A 20594-nucleotide genomic window follows, 5' to 3' on the forward strand; every position below is an offset into this window, starting at 1 on the left:
CATTTTTTCACTATTACTTCGAGTGCTGCCTATTCTTGGACGACTATATATATATATATATATATATATATATGTATATACACACATACACACACACACACACACACACACACACACTTTCAGGCATAATGTTGCATTTGCAGATAGATACTTCCGGGATATGGATGTGTCTAACAAGTTGACAGTGTTGATGTTGTATCGCAGCTTGAGCATATGGTCATAACTCAGGGCCTATGGTGAACCACACAGCATGGGGTTGCGAGCCCCATGTGGCTGTTGAGTCACTGGTTGGGGACCACTGCTCTAAAGAAATGATTGCTGTAATCTCATCTGACGTTGATACGTAACAGCATGGGCACTATTTTTACTGACTATTTTGTACCATTAAGGGTCCATGCGAACAGCAAATTCATGAGGCACTGCACTTAATGTACTTGTAACAATTGTTCTTCGGGAGAACACCTCCACAATACAGTATGTGATGGAACATGCCACCATTTTTTTTCTCAGGGATTCATAAGTATTAAATCAGAGGATATATTATTGGATTTGGAGACACAATTTCCTCTTTTTTATGTAAAAAAAAACAAACTGCTATACATATACAGAAAGTTGTGGAAATAATTGTATCTTCTTGTGCAGACCCCAGCTGCTGTGGGACATGGATATGATGTCAGTTCTGTGGATCTGTGCAGTGTTTGATCTGCTGTAAGCAAGAAGCCTCACCTTTTTTAAGTCCCTTAACAGTTGGGTGTAACAGGCCCTGACAAGAGACGGTGTCAGTTGTGCTGATTCTGCAGGCCTGCGTGGATCGGCTGCACCGCCTGTGATGCCACTTCGGTCTAAGTCAGGATAAGTCTTTGATTTTAGGAAGAGCTAAATGAGTGTCTTGAAATCACTTAAAGAGGCTCTGTCACCAGATTTTGCAACCCCTATCTGCTATTGCAGCAGATCGGCGCTGCAATGTAGATTACAGTAAAGTTTTTATTTTTAAAAACCGAGCATTTTTGGCCAAGTTATGACCATTTTTGTAGTTATGCAAATGAGGCTTGCAAAAGTCGAAGTGGGTGTGTTTAAAAGTAAAAGTCCAAGTGGGCGTGTATTATGTGCGTACATCGGGGCGTTTTTAATACTTTCACTAGCTGGGCGCTCTGATGAGAAGTAACATCCTCTTCTCTTCAGAACGCCCAGCTTCTGACAGTGCAGATCTGTGACGTCACTCACAGGTCCTGCATCGTGACGGCCACATCGGCACCAGAGGCTACAGTTGATTCTGCAGCAGCATCAGCGTTTGCAGGTAAGATCGACAATAGCAGATAGGGGTTGCAAAATCTGGTGACAGAGCCTCTTTAAATCACTTTAAAAGGGAATGACAAAGGCAAATGTCATGGGTGGGTTTTATTTGTACTACTACAATGTTTGTGTAGTTGAAAGATTCACCTTATAGGATATATTAGTACTAATATAGCATTTCTATAATATTTTTTAAGTGGGGCTGTTTTTAGGAGTTTTTTTGTTTTGTTTTGTTTTTGTCATCAACAGTTGCTATCCTCAAATGTATTTTGATACTATGTGGGTGCAGGCATGTTGTGACACACAATTACTGTATAGATCATTCCGTGTTGGCTTCTTTTTAACACCGATTTTCTTGGTAGAAATGTTTTCTTTTCTTTATTTAGTAATGTATTATTTAATAAATTCATAGTTTACAGTGGTGGGAAGGGCTTTGATATTTATGTTTCATTGAAAGTGTGAATATGATATTGTAACTTTACTCCATCTTTGTCTCACAATGGGTTTAAATACATATTCATACTTAGAAAAAAATCCTCAAAATCAAGGAAACTAATTAGATTTACAAGTTAACTAGATGTGCACCGTATTTTTTTTTAAATAAACTTTTCTAAATTCACATGTACTTATTGATTTTTTCTCTTTTCTCTATAGCTTCAAGAAGCTGTGCAGAAGAAGTTAGAAGGTGCTCGTTCACCACTTAATGGAGAGCAGCAGAATGGCATCTGTGATGGGAGGTTTTCACCCTCTGCTAAACGGCGGAGGAAAGAGATGCCAGGTATGGACAATCTTAATAATTTGTCGAATATACCGCTGCCTTCTGTGTCACCTCTTCACCAGCTCGATATGAAGCCACATCTACCTGTTACAAATAATGTAACACATTCAGGAGGATTAGAAGACATAAATAAGAATGGTGGCCAGCAGGATGTAAAGCTAGCAGTAAACGGTTCTAATGCTAATGAACTGGAAGAGAGCTTTAATATCCTAAATAAGGAAATGAAGCAGGAACCACTAGATGACGCTTCAGTCATTGACACTTCCGATACTTCCCTTTCCAACCAAAATAAACTTTTCTCTGACATAAATTTGAATGATCAAGAATGGCAAGAGTTGATCGATGAGCTTGCTAATACTGTTCCTGAAGATGACATACAGGACTTATTCAATGAGGACTTTGAGGAGAAGAAGGAGCTAGATTTCTCCAGGCCTACAGCCCAAACACCCCTTCCTCAAGAAAGTGCCAGTGTAAAGAGTGATCCATCCCACTCTCCATTCCCTCATGTTTCCATGGGCTCTCCTCAAATTCGTCCGTCTTCATCTGGTCCTACTTTTTCTAATGTATCATCTGTTTCCAGCATACCCTCAGTCTCCAGTGCTCCATCTACATTAATGCTTGCTGGATCACCAGCAAGTTGTGTTGTCCAATCCCCACAGACTCCAAATCCTCCTCACACACCTGGTCAAACTTCAATAAGACCTGGTAATGGATATGTCATGACTCCGACTTCTAGTTCTGGAAGTGGGCCTGTGAACCTCCCAAGTGCTGACTTGTCTCCAGCTGAGCAGCTCAAACAAATGGCAGCTCAACAACAACAACGAGCAAAACTCATACAGCAAAAGCAGCAACATCAACAGCAGCAGCAACCACCACCACCACATACAAACCAACCTTCGAGTTGGTCACCTGTGGGACCTCCATCTAGCCCATATGGCGGAGCCTTTGGTACTGAAAAGCCAAATAGTCCAATGATGTATCCCCAAGCTTTCAACAACCAAAATTCTATTGTACCTCCAATGGCAAATAATCCCCCGAAAACCACAATGAACAACTACCTCCCTCAAAGCCACATGAACATGATTAACCAGCAGACTAGCAATTTAAACTCAAATTCTATCAGCAAAACTCCCAACATGCTCAATTACGGTAATACTAAACCACTTTCACACTTTACTGTGGATATGAGTCAAAGAATGACTCCTCCAATTTCCAACCAAAACAAAAATCCCATGTTACCATACATGCAACAGCAGCAGCAACCTCCAATGCCGCCTCAGATGAGCCATTTAAGTGAGGAGCAGAAGCGGCTACTTATAATGAAGCAGAAAGGACTTATGAATCAACAAATGGCTTATGGATCTCTTCCGGGTCACGGCCAGGTAGGAGCACAAAGAATACCAACCAGCATAGTACTAATATAGAATTTATATATGCCATCTAATCTAATACTATACCTTACCCTCACTGTGTTTATGGGGTTTTTAAACTATCTATATTGAATGCAGAGTTTAGTTTTCAAGTGTCATGTGTTTGTCTGTAGTCAACAGTATGGTGAGTTGTTATCGTTGCTTTTTTGTTTTAATAGTTGTCATTTTCAATAGTATATCCTGGCTTGAATAGAGAATGGTAACTAGGATTTGATAGACACGTGTAGATATTTTTTTGTGAATATATCAATCTGTTAATGATTGTGTTAAGAGATTATAGAAATGTTAGCATGTTGTGCAGAAAGTATTTTGGTTTCTTAAGGTCATTTGAATGAAACAAACATATTTTACAGATGTCTTTTTGTAACCTTTATAATTGCAAAACACTGTTTGGATATATTGTCATTCATACTACATGATCTGAACAATGTAAATGTTGTCCGTGGGTGGAGGAAAATTTATAATGACGCGTGTTCCATATTGTGGAGTTGCCCCTTTCCTCTTCCTGACTGCAGGTAACACCGAAATATATGGACAGGAATGCTGCTGTATGTTTTTTTACAGGATGGGTTTGTCTACACGTAGCGGAATTGCTGCGTATTTTCCGTCCGGAAATGCAGACGGAAAATATGCAGCAGAATACCATAGCAGAAAAGGGGGTGATATTTAACAAATCTTATCCACACGCTGCATAAAAATTCTGACAACAAATTTACCTGCGGTGTATATTTTTCGTACCGCAGCATGTCCATTGCTGCTGCGGAAAGTGTACGTAATTGCTGCGTTTTTCAGAAGAGATGTCACCGTCTCCCAGCATTGAGAAAAACGCAGCAAAATATGCACCATTTTCTGCAGTAAAAAATGCAGGAAATGGTTCATTTTTTTTGCAGCGGAAAGTCTGCTACTTATAACGGCAGAAATTCCGTTACTTGTGGACAAGTCCTTAGCCTGCATCTCTCAAGGTGTGGTCGGGTAAATAGTATATACTGATATTGCAGTACATCTGGAGACAAATAGTACCCTGTGAATGCTAGTTTGCCCCTGAATATAAAATCATGGTCAGGTCTGCACCTAGTCATGATATCTTCTCAGGTTCTGTGCACTACTTATTGTCTATTTCTGAGACTGACAGCTGCTCCTGTATACATAGGTCCATGGTAGGAAATCCCATTTCTTTCCCCGCTGTGTAGCTGAGTGCTGAAGATAATGAGAGAGGATAGAGATAGGCAACATGATATTGTTTTTTATCAGATGGACAGTGATTGCAAGTAACCCCGGGTCACATATGAGGGTGCCAGCAATTTATCTTCTTTAAAAGCTGTGTGTTCAGATTCTTAAACCAGAAACAAAGCAGGAAGAATGATACATATTTTTTCTTGCTATCCTTTACTTACCAACTTCAGAAATAATTACATTCATTAATCTTTAGTGACCTTTATAACGTATATATATGTCCAGTCTAACTTCTTGCATCAAGTCAGATACAAACTTTATGGCCGCCACAAAAAAACCCTATGTTGCTCTGTAAGGCTTCGTTCACATCTGCGTTGGGGTCCCGTTCTGACGTTCCGTTGGAGGTTTCCGTCAGAACGGGTCCCTGAGCTGACACAAACTAGACTACGCTATAGCTTCCGGCAAAACGATGGGTCCGGTGTACAACAGACACAAACGGGATCCATGGGCACCGGATCCGTCACCATTGAAATCAATGGTGATGGAAACGGAAACCTCTGGTTTCCGTCGGTGTCAGTTTGCGTCTGCTCAGGGTCCCGTTCTGACGGAAACCTCCGACGGGATGTCAGAACGGGATTCCAAAGCAGATGTGAACAGAGCCTAACCCAGCTCACATTTGTTCATATGCCAGATACGAAAGTGTTTCTGCTGCTCTTTGGCAAACAAAGTACTAATAATATTATACTAATCCAGTGAAACCTCTTTGAGCCGAACACCCCTAATTACACAGAAAAATGATCCTCGGGGGTGGCCCTCTCAAAGAAAAAACTACACAGAGTGCAGGTTAAAGGTAACTAAACGTTCAACAAACTTCTGACATGTTATAGTGACATGTCAGAAGTTTTGATCGTGGGGGTCCGAGCACTGAGACCCCCACCAATCGGTAAAACGAAGCGGCAGAATTGCTTGTGTGAGCGCTCAGCCGCTTAGTTTGTTAAACATTGAGTTACCCTTTAAAGTGTCTGATGCAGTGAGCAATCATGTGCAGCACACAAACACAATTAATGATAACAGAGCCCTAAATCATGTCTTTTATCATGTGTTTATCCCTTTAAGGATGCAGCCATTTTTCTGTTTTTTTCATTTGTTTTTTCCTTCCCACTTTCCAAGGGCGATAACTTTTTATTTTTCCTTAAACAGCCGTATGAGGGCTTGTTTTTAGGGGGACGAGTTGTAGTTTTTAACGGTACCATTTATTGTAACATAATGTACTGAAAAATTGGAAGAAAATTCTTTGTGGGGTGTAATAGAAAAAAAACAGTGACTCCTCCATTGCTTTTTAAAAAAACAAAACAAAAACAACATGTTAACTTTATTCTACAGGTTAATACGATAAGGGTATGTGCACACGATAACGACAATTACGGCTGAAATTACAGAGCACTTTTCAGGAGAAAACAGCTCCTGCATTTCAGACGTAATTGCTCGTACTCGCGTTTTGCGAGGCGTCAATTACGGCCGTAATTTGGAGCTGTTCTTCATTGAAATCAATGAAAACCGGCTCAAATTACGTCCCAAGAAGTGTCCTGCACTTCTTTGACGGCGCTGTTATTTTACGCGCCGTCTTTTGACAGCGATGCGTAAAATTACAGGTCGTCGGCACAGTACGTCGGCAAACCCATTGAAAGGAATGGGCAGATGTTTGCCGACGTATTTGAGCTGTGTTTTCAGGCGTAATTCGAGGTGTAAAACGCCTCGTTTACGCCTGAAAATAGGTCATGTGAACCCAGCCTTACAGCTATACCAAATTTATATAGTTTTTTTTTATTTACTACTTTTACAGCTGTAACTTATTTATGTTTCCATAGATGGAGCTTTGAGAGGGCTTTTTTTTTGTGCGACACCGTAGTTTTTGTTGGTATTTTAGGTTAGATACAACTTTTTGATCACTTTTTATTAAATTTTTTTGGGGGAACTAAGGTGACCAAAGCAATTCTGTTTTTGTTATTCTTTATTTATTTATGGCGTTCAGCATGTTGGTTAAATAACCTTATATTAGAATAGTTTGGACTTTTATGGATGTGGTGATATCAATGATGTTTTGTTTGTGTTTTTTTACATTACTTTAGGGGAAAATTGAAAAAAAAAATTCTTACTCTTAGGCCTCATTTACAAGAGCGTAATATACGCGCGTGCGATGCGCGTGCTTTTCACGCGTGTCGTACGCACCTATATTACTCTATGGAGCAGTGCAGACAATGCGTGAATTTTGCACAGCGCAAGTGCGTTGCGTAAAACTCATGACATGTTCTATAATCGTGCGTTTTTCGCGCATCACGCACCCATTGAAGTCAATGGGTACATGAAAACCACGCATGCCGCACGGAAGCATTTCCGTGCGAACTGCGTGATTCGCGCAAGAGCTGTCAAAAGGATGAATGTAAACAGAAAAGCACCACGTGCTTTTCTGTTTACAAACATCCAAACGGAGTGTCAAATTAGAGATGAGCGCACCGAACTTCACCGGGTTCGGCCGAACTCGTTTTGACCGAACCCGGCAAAAAAATTTCCGGTACGCGACGCCAGGAGACAGTCACTGTCCACGGTGCTGAAAGAGTTAAACTGGTTCAGCACCCTGAACAGTGACTTCCGATCACAATATACATGAACGTGTAAAAAAAAAAAACAGAAGTTCTGACTTACCGATAACTCCCGGCTTCTTCCTCCAGTCTGACCTCCCGGGAAGACAATTCAGTCCAAGTGACAGCTGCAGCCAATCACAGGCCAAGCACAGGCTGCAGCCAATCACAGGCTGCAGCGGTCACATGGACTGCCGCGTCATCCTGGGAGGTGGGGCCGGATGACAAGAGAGGGACGCGCCACCAAGGCAACGGCCGGGAGACCGGACTGGAGGAAGCAGGAAGTTCATGGTAAGTATGAACGTCTTTTTTTTATTCACAGGTTGGTGTATATTGTGATCGGAATTCACTGTCGAGGGTGCTGAAAGAGTTACTGCCGATCAGTTAGCTCTTTCAGCACCCTGGACAGTGACGGACATCGACTAGCCTCATCTCTATGATGGCGGCTGTGCGAAAATCACGCAGCCGCGCATCATACACTGATGACACACGGAGCTGTCAAGTGCCTTTTGCGCACGCCAAACGCTGCGTTTTTTGGCGTGCGCAAAACGCATACGCTCGTGTAAATGAGGCCTTAGGCTGAGTTCATACGGGGAGGAACGCTGCGTAAAAGCACGCGGCGTATCCACCCTGTGTGCCACAGGGAATTCCGGGAAAAAAACCGATGAGATTTGTTCTCATCCACTTCATGCGGATTTTCCGCAACTAATTCCGTTGCTGAATATTCATAGTATTTACGCAACGTGTATGTATCTATATATATGTATATATCTTTTTTCTATATTACTAAAAGCTTTTTTACATTTTTTTAGTCCCCACAGGGGACTTGAACAGCGAATGGCATAATAGGAGCACCAAAATGGCAGACCTGGAGGCCATCATTAGGCCCCCCTGGCTGCCATGACAACCATTGGTACCCCGTGATCGCCCTTCCCTCTCTCATTAATGGCTTAGATGCCACAGTCACTATTGACTGCGGCATCTAAGTAGTTAAACAGCCGATTCCCGATCCTTGCTGTAATACATAGATGACGCCCCAAGCATATGGAGAGGATTTAGCCAGTGATCCTACTCCATACTTCTTTCTGTGCATGACGTACTGTTACATCATGGTGCGTGAAGGAGTTGATGACAAGTTCTCTGGTCGTACGTCATGCAAGTCCTCATATATTATAACCTGTTGTGGACAAGTGTAGGTATTAATGGTTTTTAATAGCAGCAATTCCTGGCATCAAACCAGCACATCACACAGAACCAGAACGAGACTCAGACAAGGACTAATAAAACAGTTGTGGTACTGTACACAAGTGGCTCCAGCCAACACACATAACCATAGGTATCTCCCTCTCTTTCTCGGTCCCCATAATGACCCCTCACTTTTCCAGTTCAAGACCAGTTCTTAACATGGCACCTCTTTTATTTTTGGTCCCCAGTATGGCGCCCCTCTAATTTTTGGTCCCCAGTATGGCACCCCTCTAATTCTTGGTCCCCAGCATAGCACCCCTCTAAATCTTGTTGCCAAACATGTTTCCCTCTTAGTCCCCAGCATGGCTCCCCTCTCATCCTAGTCAACAGCATGGCTCCCTTCTCATTCCTGGTCGCCAACATGACACCTCTTTCTATTTGTGTGCTGTGCATGATTGCTGACTGCATTAGACACTCTAACCTGCATTCTGTGTACTTTTTTCTTTTAAATGACCACCGCCAATGACCATTTTTCCATTTTAAAAAAACATCCCACAAGCTGCAAACTCTCATGCTATGCTGGGTTGCACTTATGTAAGTTTTATGTCAACCCATTAATAGTTAAATATCTTATAAAATATATAAATATAAAGTAAATAAATAATCTAAATGTAAAATATATAAATAATGCATGTGAGCACAGATGTGTAATGATAGCTGTCATGACGTCATGGGCTTCCCCGGCCAGACCGTCGGCAATGCCCTGGCTGGACATTCCACTTCTAGAGGGAGCCCCAATGGATCTATCTACAGGTGGAGGGGGGGGGGTTTAGCGCTATCTACAGGGAGGAAGCGCTATTTACAGGGGTGTGTGTGTGTGCCACTATCTACAAGGGTGTGTGTGTGCCACTATCTACAAGGGGGTGTGTGGCACTGTCTACAGGGGTGTGTGTGTGGCACTGTCTACAGGTGTGTGTGTGTGTGTGTGTGTGTGTGTGTGTGGCGCTATCTACAACGGGGTGGTGTGTGGCGCTATCTACAGGGGGCTGTGGGGCACTATCTACAGGGGGCTGTGTGGCACTATTTACAGTGGGCACTGGCATTATCTACAGACGGCAGTGTGGCATTATCTATAGAGGACACTGTGGCATTATCTACAGAGGGCGGCACTGTATATATGGAGGCACAAACTGGGGACCTAACTTCTATATGGGGACATAAATGAGGCCTAACTTTTACATGGGGGCACAAACTGGGGGCCTAACTTCTATACAGGGGCATAAACAGCCTTTTACTGCCGCTGTGAGTTCCCACGCAAAGGGGCCGACTAAGTCGGTGTCGCCCAAGGGCTCACATAAACCTGGAGCCGGCCCTGGTCCCAGCGGTCGAAACCCCCAACGATCAGACCATTATCACCTATCTTGTGGATAGGTGATGAATGATGTTTATAGGAAAACCTGATAGTTCTAAACTGTTTACATTCATTAGGGTTGTCACAGGCGTGACAACCCCTTTGTTTGCTGGGTTCAAATCTGTGTTGTGAATTCCATTTTTCTGTTCCGTCTACAAAATTGAAGCTGTGACGGATCTGTTGTTTTGACGGAAAACATAGTGCAAATATGATGGAATCTGCAACGGGGGGTCCGAACAGAGACTCCAATGCAGATGTGATCTCAGCCTTTTTTCACAGTCTTTTCTGTACTGTCCCTGTTAATGTATCTCACAAGCTCCTGGTACTTTTCACCAACATATTATAATATGATAAAGGTTATACACATATAGCACGTGACTATGAAGCAGACCGTGTTATATTCAGATCTTACAGTTCTACGTTTGATTTGTTCTACAAAAAGGCATCATTAATGTAAATTGTTTTACATTTCAGCTGAGCAAAACAATGATTATAGTTGAAGGCTGACATCTAGAACCTGTGAGTTCATATTGACATTGAAATGAGTGTTACCATACAAAAATTTCCATTATTTACGTATTTCTGAATCAGTCATGTTTGGGGGAGATATTGGTCAAATAATTGCCAGTGGGGGTTTATAGTCTTCCCTCCGCTCTTGCCAACTGTTTTATAATATATTAGTATAGGTTCATCTTTAGCTCACCAAGGGTGAACTTACACTTTCAGATACTGTATAGTCATTGTCTACAAAATAAAAAGACGGATGGATACACTGCAATATGCAGTACCCAAGTATTCAACATTTTTTAATTTTTTTGTAACTTGACATAATCCATCTAAACTTTTAGTGTAAACTGCTGCCGGGAGCCATGTTGTTTACATATATTTTTTGCTAAAGTTTTTCCTATACAGCATCTTGTAGATGTTCTTACTTTAAGAGGCCATGTCAGCTCTCTTGACGTGTCTTTCAGTAAATACTAGTTTTCCCCATTAAATAACAATTTTGCGGCATCTTTTCTTCGGAATCTGCATTGTGCCGTGCCTCTGTTATTTCTCCTGGAAATGTATGAACACATTTACAACTGGGCATTTCTATTCCCCTTGTCAATAAAGTGTATGTAGACATGTCCCAATGACAAGGGGACTGGCAATATCCTATTGTCAATTTATTGATACATCGATCTCAACAATTTTTTCCTTAGCCATGCCGATAACTTTAGAAACACACAGCTTTAGAAGAACACACATGTAAAAAACAGACTCTTAGGCTCTGTTCAAATGAGTAACATGGTTTCCATTTTTAAGAGGTCATGACAGCCATAACAGATCTGTTTTCCAACAGATCCCAACTAATAAGTCAAACGGATCCTAACTAATCCTGATGGATCCTAATGAATGGGTTGGTCTGGTTTTCATCAGGGTTCTTTTTTTTCCCCGGCAAGAATAGTGCAGACAACACTGTTCTTGCCCACAAAAAGGAATGTTAAACTCATTGGAATGGAAAATGGCAGTGGTGTGAACAGGGCAATGTCCTGTAAACAGCCCATTACAAATTCATTTTAGAAAAAGGGTTAATCCAGCTTGAAAAGGCCAACATTTGCTTAAGAAAATATTGTATTGCATTTCAAACTTCTTCACAATGCCTGCATAGCTCAGATGTATAGCATTTTATTGGTTGATTTGGTTGTATATAAACATCCCGGGGAGAAGGTCAGGTGCTGGTGACCCTCCCATTAACATGTCAATGAGGATAGCTGGTGCTTTGAGTTTACTGCTCCTAGATGTACGATGAGCCTCATTAATTACATTTAGGTAAAAAAGCACACAGCTCCCAAAGAAGAGGGGTGGGGGGGAGTAGTCTTGATTTCACGTGAATATGAATAATTGGATGGTTGGCAGCATGTTAAATTGCTGGTATATCTGGCGGAAAAAAATAGCTTTTTTTGTAAACATGAAACTCCGGGATAACAAAGACAGAGGAGCGGCCTTTGAGAAAGTCTAAATAGATCCTGACCACTGCACAGCTTTCACAAATCCGCTATTTGCTCTCTGTCATTAAGAACTTGTGCCCCTTCTATTTTTTTTTTTTTGGGCAACTTATATTCAGCTCTGCTACCATTTAGAGATAAACGAACAAAAGTAGAGGATCCAGCGCAATCATTTAAAATAGAACATGGTTCCAATTTTATTGGGATATTAAAACAGAATCAATCCCGAGTGTGGTATTTAGAGATAGGTAGATAGGTGCCTACGCGTTTCAGACGCTCGACACGTCCTTCCTCATGGCTTTCTTTTCCCCTGATAGACAAAACATTTTTGGTCTGCCATAAGTTATGTTACCATAGATAAAATCATCTGTGTCGGTATTATTACCCAACTACCAGTAATGAAAAATACGTTATCATTGTCTTATACTTACACTATTATATAGAAGTAGTCTTAGTAGTATGAAATGCAGTTTAGACTTTCAGCTATATTTAGTTACGTATCCTCTGTTTTTGCTCTTTTGCTGCTTAAGAGATTGAGTAGAGGCTTTAACATTTTTGATTAGTGACATTTGACTAGTCATCGGAATATTTGTGACCCTACGTGGAGATACGTGGAGATACTTACAAACATAAAATAATTCCCGTTATGGTTCACAGCTGCCAGTTATCCAAACCTTTAAAAAGGGTTGTTCCATCAGGACAATCCATATCTATATGCCCTATTAGGGTATATGTACCACTATTTATTAGCCAGAGTGGTTACCAACATCAACTCTTGCTCTGGAGGTTAATATAATGGGCATATTTTTACCCTGCAGGAAGTGTGTATGTAATGTCAGCCAGGGCTTCCAGTATCTGGACTCCCGGCTACCCGCACAGTATCGGGGAGTTACCTAGCAAAAGGAGGTTGTCTTAAAGAGACTCTGTCACCACATTATAAGTGCCCTATCTCCTATATAAGGAGATGGGCGCTATAATGTAGGTGACAGTAATGCTTTTTATTTAAAAAAACAATCTTTTTTCACAACGTTAGGAGCGATTTTAGTTTATGCTAATGAGTTTACTTTAGACCAAGTGGGCGTTGTACAGAGGAGTGTATGACGCTGACCAATCAGCATCATGCACTCCTCTCCATTCATTTACACTGCACTAGCGATATAGATATATCGCTATGTGCAGCCTCATACACAAGCCGTAACATTACTACAGTGTCCTGATAATGAATACACATGAAATCCAGCCTGGACGTCATGTGTACTCAGAATCCTGACACTTCTGACTCTTTTCTCTGAGATTCCAGCAACGGATACGAAATCTCGCGAGAATACAAGGTAAACGAGATTTCGTATCCGTTGCTGTAAATCTCACAGAAAAGATTCAGAAGTGTCAGGATTCTGAGTACACATGACGTCCAGGCTGGATTTCATGTGTATTCATTATCAGGACACTAGTAATGTTAGGGCTTGTGTATGAGGCTGCACATAGTGATATAACTATATCGCTAGTGCAGTGTAAATGAATGCAGAGGAGTGCATGATGCCGATTGGTCAGCGTCATACACTCCTCTGTACAACGCCCACTTGGTCGAAAGTAAAAGTACGCCCACTTGGGCATTAAGAAAGCTCATTAGCATAAACCAAAATTGCTCCTAACGTTGTGAAAAAAGATCGTTTTTTTTAAATAAAAAGCATTACTGTCACCTACATTACAGCACCGATCTCCTTATATAGGAGACAGGGCACTTATAATGTGGTGACAGAGCCTCTTTAAAGGGACAACGCTTTTAAGGAAGGTAGGTCACGGTGAAGGATAGCAAAGAGGTACTCAAATCCTTGCAGAATTTTACTTGGTCAAACACCTTTTCTTGGCTTACGTGCGATGTCGTGGGGCTGTATTCTTGTATCCCCACGATCCTGCACGTCATGCAGTTCAATTTCATCTGAATAAATATAGTACCTATACCCCAGAATTACAGGAGTTCATTCTGATGTCCATAGAATACCTGTTGAGTCACAATGTTTTCCGTTTTGACAATTAATTTTTCATTCAAATTAAAGGCGCTCCTATGGGCTCTAAATTTTCCCCTTCCCTAGTCAATCTTTTTATGTCTTGGTGGGAGGAAAAATATATTTCTCTGAAATGAACCCATATAGCAAAGCCATTATATGGTATGGGCGTTATATTGACGACCTGCTCTTGGTTTTGGCTGGAGATCCAAATTCAATACCACCTTTCATTAATGATAATAATCAGAATTTAAAATTTACTTCTAATACTTCAAGTTCTGAAACTCCATTTTTGGATTTACTTCTAAGGGTATGTTCACACGGCCTATTTACGGACGTAAATCGGGCGTTTTTGCCCCGAATTACGCCCGAAAATAGCGCCTCAATAGCGCTGACAAACATCTGCCCATTGAAAGCAATGGGCAGACGTTTGTCTGTTCACACGAGGCGTATATTTACGCGCCGCTGTCAAATGATGGCGCGTAAATAGACGCCCGCGTAGAAGAAGTGACCTGTCACTTCTTTGGTCGTAATTGGAGCCGCTATTCATTGACTCCAATGAATAGCAGCGCTAATTACGGCCGTAATTGACGCGGCGTTCAAGCGCCTGCACATGCCGGTACGGCTGAAATTACGGGGATGTTTTCAGGCTGAAACATCCCCGTAATTTCAGCCGTTACGGACCCCCGCCGTGTGAACATACCCTAAGTGGGAATCACCAAAATAAATGTGTTTCTACGTCTCTATACTGTAAACCCTTGGCAGGGAATACTATTTTGCATGCATCCAGCTGTCACCCTAGTCACACTGTGAAAGCGATACCGCAAGGTGAACTAATCGGAACTAGAAGAGCGTGTTCAGACGGTCTTTTACCATACAATGCAAGGATCTAGAACAGACTATCACACAGACTCTAAAAAAAGTGGATGTGGAGAAAAAGGTGGAATTTTGTTAAAAATAAATCTCAACAATCCCTTTTGGATAGCAATAGGAAAATAGATCCCTCACCAATATCTCCTATTGTTTTCTCAAAAAGTTTTTTTCAAATGCGGTCGTAAAAGATGTAATGTATGCAAATATAGTATAAACATTAAAGAATTTAACTTACCCAATAACAAAATACAGCATATAAACTCTTTTATAAACTGTGACACACATCATGTAATTTACACTATTACATGTGTCTCGTGCAACCTCATATATATATAGGCTGTACTACTAGAAATCTGAAAAGACACATTTCAGAACACATATCAGATATTTTAAAAAATTCTGTCAAAACATCTGGAGCAGCGAAACACTTTATTGATGCACATAGTAGCTCTTTGGAATACTTTAGATTCTACGGTATAGAACAAGTGAAAAAGCCCGTCCGAGGAGGTGATTGGAAAAATCATCTCCAAAAGGGCAGACATTTTCTACATTTGTTTCTATACATTTTTAGGAAACTTAGTTCAGACGTTGCGGAAAATAACTGTGCGGAAATCAGGCTGCGGTGCAGAATTTTCCCTCCGCAGCATGCTCATGACGTTGCGGAGAAGAAGCGGAATTTCACTGCGTATTTCAGCCTTTGTGATGCAAAAACTGAAATCTGTGGCAAGTCCGCTGTGAAATCTGCAACGTCTGAATTACCTGTCAAATATGCAAATGTTGATGCAGATTCGTTGCTTAATTGCCCCAAATCTGCACCAACATTTGCAGCGGAAAAATTCTGCCACGTCTGAACGTGCCCTAATAGGGAAGCATTTTGGATTCTTCAACTGGAAACACGTTATCCAAAGGGGTTAAACTGGAGGGGAGATCTTCTATATTTATATTAAGCCTTTTTTGTCTTCTAGATTCTTCCTCTATAAAATTGAAAAAAAAAAAAACTTTTTCTTTTTTTGTATTTTTGTATTTATTTATTTCTGTCCAGCTGGTCCCTTTGAGAATTATTGTCTACATATCTTGAACCAAACAGGTTATGAGCAAATGCATATACACATTCAGTGCACATAATTTTTGTTTTTAAATGATGCAAAGAAAATAATATTATTGCATTTGTTCAACTGTACTATACTGTATACACATATGGCTTGAAGCGCTACTGTACGCATAATGCGTTATCCAAAATTTCAGCATGTCCCCCGGCTGTTTAAATCCATAATCTTTTTTTTTTTTTCATTTTACTCGTATTTCAACTACAGCAACGAACTCCCTCTTTTTTGTTTCAATACAATTTTTGTAAATGAAAAATAGGGTGGAAGGAGTGGAATTAACACATTCAATAGTAGAAATTCTATATCTTCACGTGTTTTTGCACTATATATTCATTCATTGTGTATATATATATATATATATATATATATATATATATATATATATATATTGTTCTTTTTCGTTATGTTTGACATAGTTTATTCAATTTTATTCATATGTACTATGGGTTTCTTCCTATAAGCCTGTGCAATACCGCATGTTTTTTCATCTAACTAGTGTGAACTAGCTTCTATGTATAGGTGTGGCTGCCGCAAACCTGCAGCCAAATTAATTTTCTTCTCAAAAGGTGATAGTTCCTTTCTGGCCTCAAACCATGATTGGTTGATGTTGATTTTAAAACACATGTTCTAACTGTGTTACGGTATGCTATGAGTAAGAACACCCCGTTCGAAACGCGTTAGCAGTAACACGTCCCACCTGTGTTCGATGGACTTTTATTCTATTCCGAAATAAGGCTCTTTTTCTATTTTTCTAAATGTGGATGTGCTGAGGATTTTCTTTCAAAAACGCTTCTATTCACGGTGAAAAGAAGCGAGGCTGCTTTTTAAATCATGGTATAAATCCTGTAAAGATCTTGAAAATCTTTAGCATGCTGAATACTAACGACAAGTATAATTAGTCCATATTCTTAATAAGCCATTATCTTATTCCTTCATGACTGACCTGTATTGCAGGTACGATAAGACACTGTATGACAATGAAAAAATGTAGAGGTCCTGCACACGATATGATGTGAAAAAATACAAAACTGTTTATTTAAGTCAAAATTAAAATAAGAAATTAGGAAAATCCCAGGAGAGAACAACTACACGTTTCAAACTGTTCCGTTCTCAATCATAGCTATGATTAAGAACTGAAAAGTTCAAAACGCGTAGGCGTTCTCTCCCGGGATTTTTAAATTTCTTGTTTTCATTTTTACTTAAATAAACAGTTTTGTATTTTTTCACATCAAATCGTGTGCAGGACCTCTAAATTTCTTCCTACTCCTGACGTAGCTCTCTTGTCTGTGCACTGAATAATCATGGAATGTGGCATCCTTACTTCGAATGAGTGGTGAGCGGACCAATTTTTCTTGTATTTTTTCTTTACTGTATGACAATGGTTGTGTAACTCAGAAATTTGTGATTTAGATGTATGGATGTTGGAATCCAGGACCAGAACTAGTCCCATTTATTAAACTATAATTCTTAGCACTTTACAGGAGTGAAGAGAATTCTCCCTTATATCTGAAATGAGCAACCTTTTAGGTTCGGTCTATGAGCGAACAAAAACTTTAGCTGTTGGAACACTTGTTTAGGCCTCATGCACACGACCGTAAAAACTCCCGTTATTACGGGTCGTAATTACGACCCATATTAACGGGCTCATAGACTTCTATTGGCGACGGGTGCCTTCCCGTTTTCTCACGGGAAGGTGCCCGTGCCGTTGAAAAAGATAGAACATGTCCTATTTCAGGCCGTAATAACGGCACGGACAGTCCATAGAAGTCTATGGAGCTCTCGTAATGACGGGTGGCTACATGTGTGCACCCGTCATTACGGCAGCGTTGCTAAGCGACGTCAGTAAATAGTCACTGTCCAGGGAGCTGAAAGAGTTAACTGATCGGCAGTAACTCATTCAGCACCCTGGACAGTGACTGCCGATCAGTATAAACCTGTAAAAAATAAAAATAAAAGACGTTCATACTTACCGAGAACTTCCTGCTTCCTCCAGTCCGGTCTCCCGCCCGTTGCCTTGGTGACGCGTCCCTCTCGACATCCGGCCCGACGTCCTGGATGACGTTTCAGGCCATGTGACCGCTGCAGCCAATCACAGGTCAATCACAGGCTGCAGCGGTCACATGGACTGCCGCGTCATCCAGGGATGTCGGGCTGGATGTGAAGAGAGGGACGCGTCACCAAGACAACGGCCGGGTAAGTATGAATTTCTTTAACTTTTATTACAGAAAGGGCTGTCCCTTCTCTCTATCCTGCACTGATAGAGAGAAGGGGCTGCCGATTAGTGCAGTGCTATTTTGCCGCCAAAAACGTGCCCGTAAATATGGGTGGAATACGGGTGACACCGGACCCATATTTACGGGCACGGGTTAGTAAATACTGGTGCAAAACGGGTCGAATACGTGTGACACCGGACCCGTATTTACGCCAGTATTTACGGGTGGGAAAAAATACGGTCGTGTGCATGAGGCCTTAGTCTGTAACTCATTGGTTTAAAATGCTTTCCTGCAACCACAGTGTTAATCTGGATCGTCGATGCATTTGCATTCAGCGAGCCGCTCAAGACATGTTATTTTGATTGCTGGCTCAGGCCCATGCTCCTACAAATGGAGGAGGCTGGGAGGATTTAATGAAACAGGAGCAAACGCTTGATTTCTCTTTGTCTATTAATCTGTCTTGGGCACAGTTAAATATTTTCTGCCCCCACCATTCTTTCATTCTGTTGCTAGGAAAATGGGAGGTAAAAGTTCATCCATTGCTCGATATGGCATTGCAGCACTGAGACCTTTTTAATGAAGAATAATGAAGAGTAATTGCATATCTGTAATAATATCAAACTTCCAAAGTCAAGGGCAATTGGACATGTCCCAAGAATGCGTCTAGCTTGACATACTTTGCAGTGACCATCGTTTCAAGGGATCTGTCTTGCAAAAATATGACCATACTAGAAAATGAATTTTTTTAGATTACCTATAAAAATGGTTGAGGTGATTCAAGGGCAACTGCTTCACAATAAATAAAAAATTAAGCATACTGTAAAATAAGGTTGCATAATTAAAATAAAACTTGATATTGTATGTTTTCAGCTGTGGATTAAGCTGTAGCTTCTTTGCACCTACCACTTTATTACATGAGTGCTGCTTCATTTAAATATTTTTGGTGTATGTGTGTGTGTGTATGTATATGTATATATATATATATATATATATATATATATATATATATAAAATTCAAGGAGATAGACAGCACTCCTGGATTCAAAGTGAAAAAAAAGGGGGAGACTTTATTCCATAAGAGACGTTTTGGCAGATGTGGGGGGACCCCATGTTTTTTTTAAAAAAAATTAAATACATAAATTAAAAAAAAACAGCATAGGGTCCCATTATTTTTCATAACCAGCCAGGTACAACACAGCAGCAGCAACCTAGCATTACCAGGGTGGGAAGGCCCATTGTTTTTGGGCTTTCACAGCCTAATAATACCAGCCTGCAGCCGCCCCAGTAATCGACCATCACTTCAGATGGTCGGGTACTGGATTGTACTCGGCTCTTTCCAGCACCCCTGGTGGTGGTGGGTACTGGGGTAATAATGGCGGGTTAGTGTTAGCCTCTTCACCGGCAAACACTAAGACCTGCCTTAGTAATGGACGCTGTCTATCAGACAGCCGCCATTACTAAGGCAGTGTTAATGAAGTTAAAAAAAATAACAACACAGAAAAAATATTTTATTGGAGTAAAACCCCTCACACAACCCTCGTTAACTATTTTATTAAAAATAAAAATGCCATCATTGAAGTAGTCCTCGAATCCAACGTAGTCCAACGACCGAACCGGTAAAAAAACACACAAAAAACACAAAACATTAGTAACACTAATAAGTAAAAAAGCAAAACCATTATTACAACTTACCTTCCTGTGACAGTAAACTAAGCAGTGACAAGTCTAAGCTGTCATTGGTTAGTTTTTATCACATGGTCCCAGGTTAGCTCAGTTCATTGGCCTACTTTTAAAAGTAGGACAATGTACTGATGTAACCGGCGGGGCATTTTTTGCTCTGGTCGGGAAACAGTGCCGCAGCAGGAGTGTTTTTGTTTTTTTTATCTAAAAAATAATAAACTGTAACCCGATCAATAATAGGGGAAATGGGTTCCAGTGTTCATGTGGGGGCAGAGGAAGGCATGTTAATGGGGTAGCACCGAGCATTTATTTTAGGCTTTATTCAGACGAACGGGAAAAACATCCGTGCAATGCGCGTGATTTGCACGCGCGTTGCACGGACCTATATTAGTCTATGGGGCCGTGCAGACATGTCCGTGATTTTTACTTAGTGTGAGTCCGCTGAAAAAAAGTCACGACATGTCCGTTCTTTGGGCATTTTGCGCGAATCACGCACCCATTGAAGTCAATGGGTGCGTGAAAACCACGCATGTCGCACGGAAGCACTTCCGTGCGAACAACGTGATTCACGCAACAGCTGTCAAAAGGATGAATGAAAACAGAAAAGCACCACGTGCTTTTCTGTTTACAAACATCCAAATGGAGTGTCATAATGATGGCAGCTGCCCGAAAAAACGCCACGCTCGTGTGAATGAGGCCTCAGGGTAAGTTCACACTTAGCGTAAACACTGCAGATTTCCTGCAACGGATTTCATTGTGAAAAATTTGTAGTGTAATAGAGTAGCAGCAAAGTGGATGAGATTTGAACAAATCTCATCC

At 40.9% G+C, this 20594-nt stretch overlaps 1 protein-coding gene across 3 annotated transcripts in view; it reads left to right on the forward strand.

Moving 5' to 3' along the window:
• The window catches only part of MAML3 (mastermind like transcriptional coactivator 3), a 375673-nt gene that overhangs the window by 265046 nt on the left and 90033 nt on the right, over positions 1 to 20594 (forward strand). For all 3 annotated transcript variants that reach the window (XM_075860425.1, XM_075860426.1, XM_075860427.1), the window contains exon 2: positions 1948 to 3453. In XM_075860425.1, coding sequence (XP_075716540.1) covers positions 1948 to 3453 — 1506 coding nt within the window. The remainder of the gene's footprint in view (positions 1 to 1947; positions 3454 to 20594) is intronic.

The sequence above is a fragment of the Rhinoderma darwinii genome, chromosome 1 (assembly GCF_050947455.1).
Source record: "Rhinoderma darwinii isolate aRhiDar2 chromosome 1, aRhiDar2.hap1, whole genome shotgun sequence".
Lineage (NCBI taxonomy): Eukaryota > Metazoa > Chordata > Amphibia > Anura > Rhinodermatidae > Rhinoderma > Rhinoderma darwinii.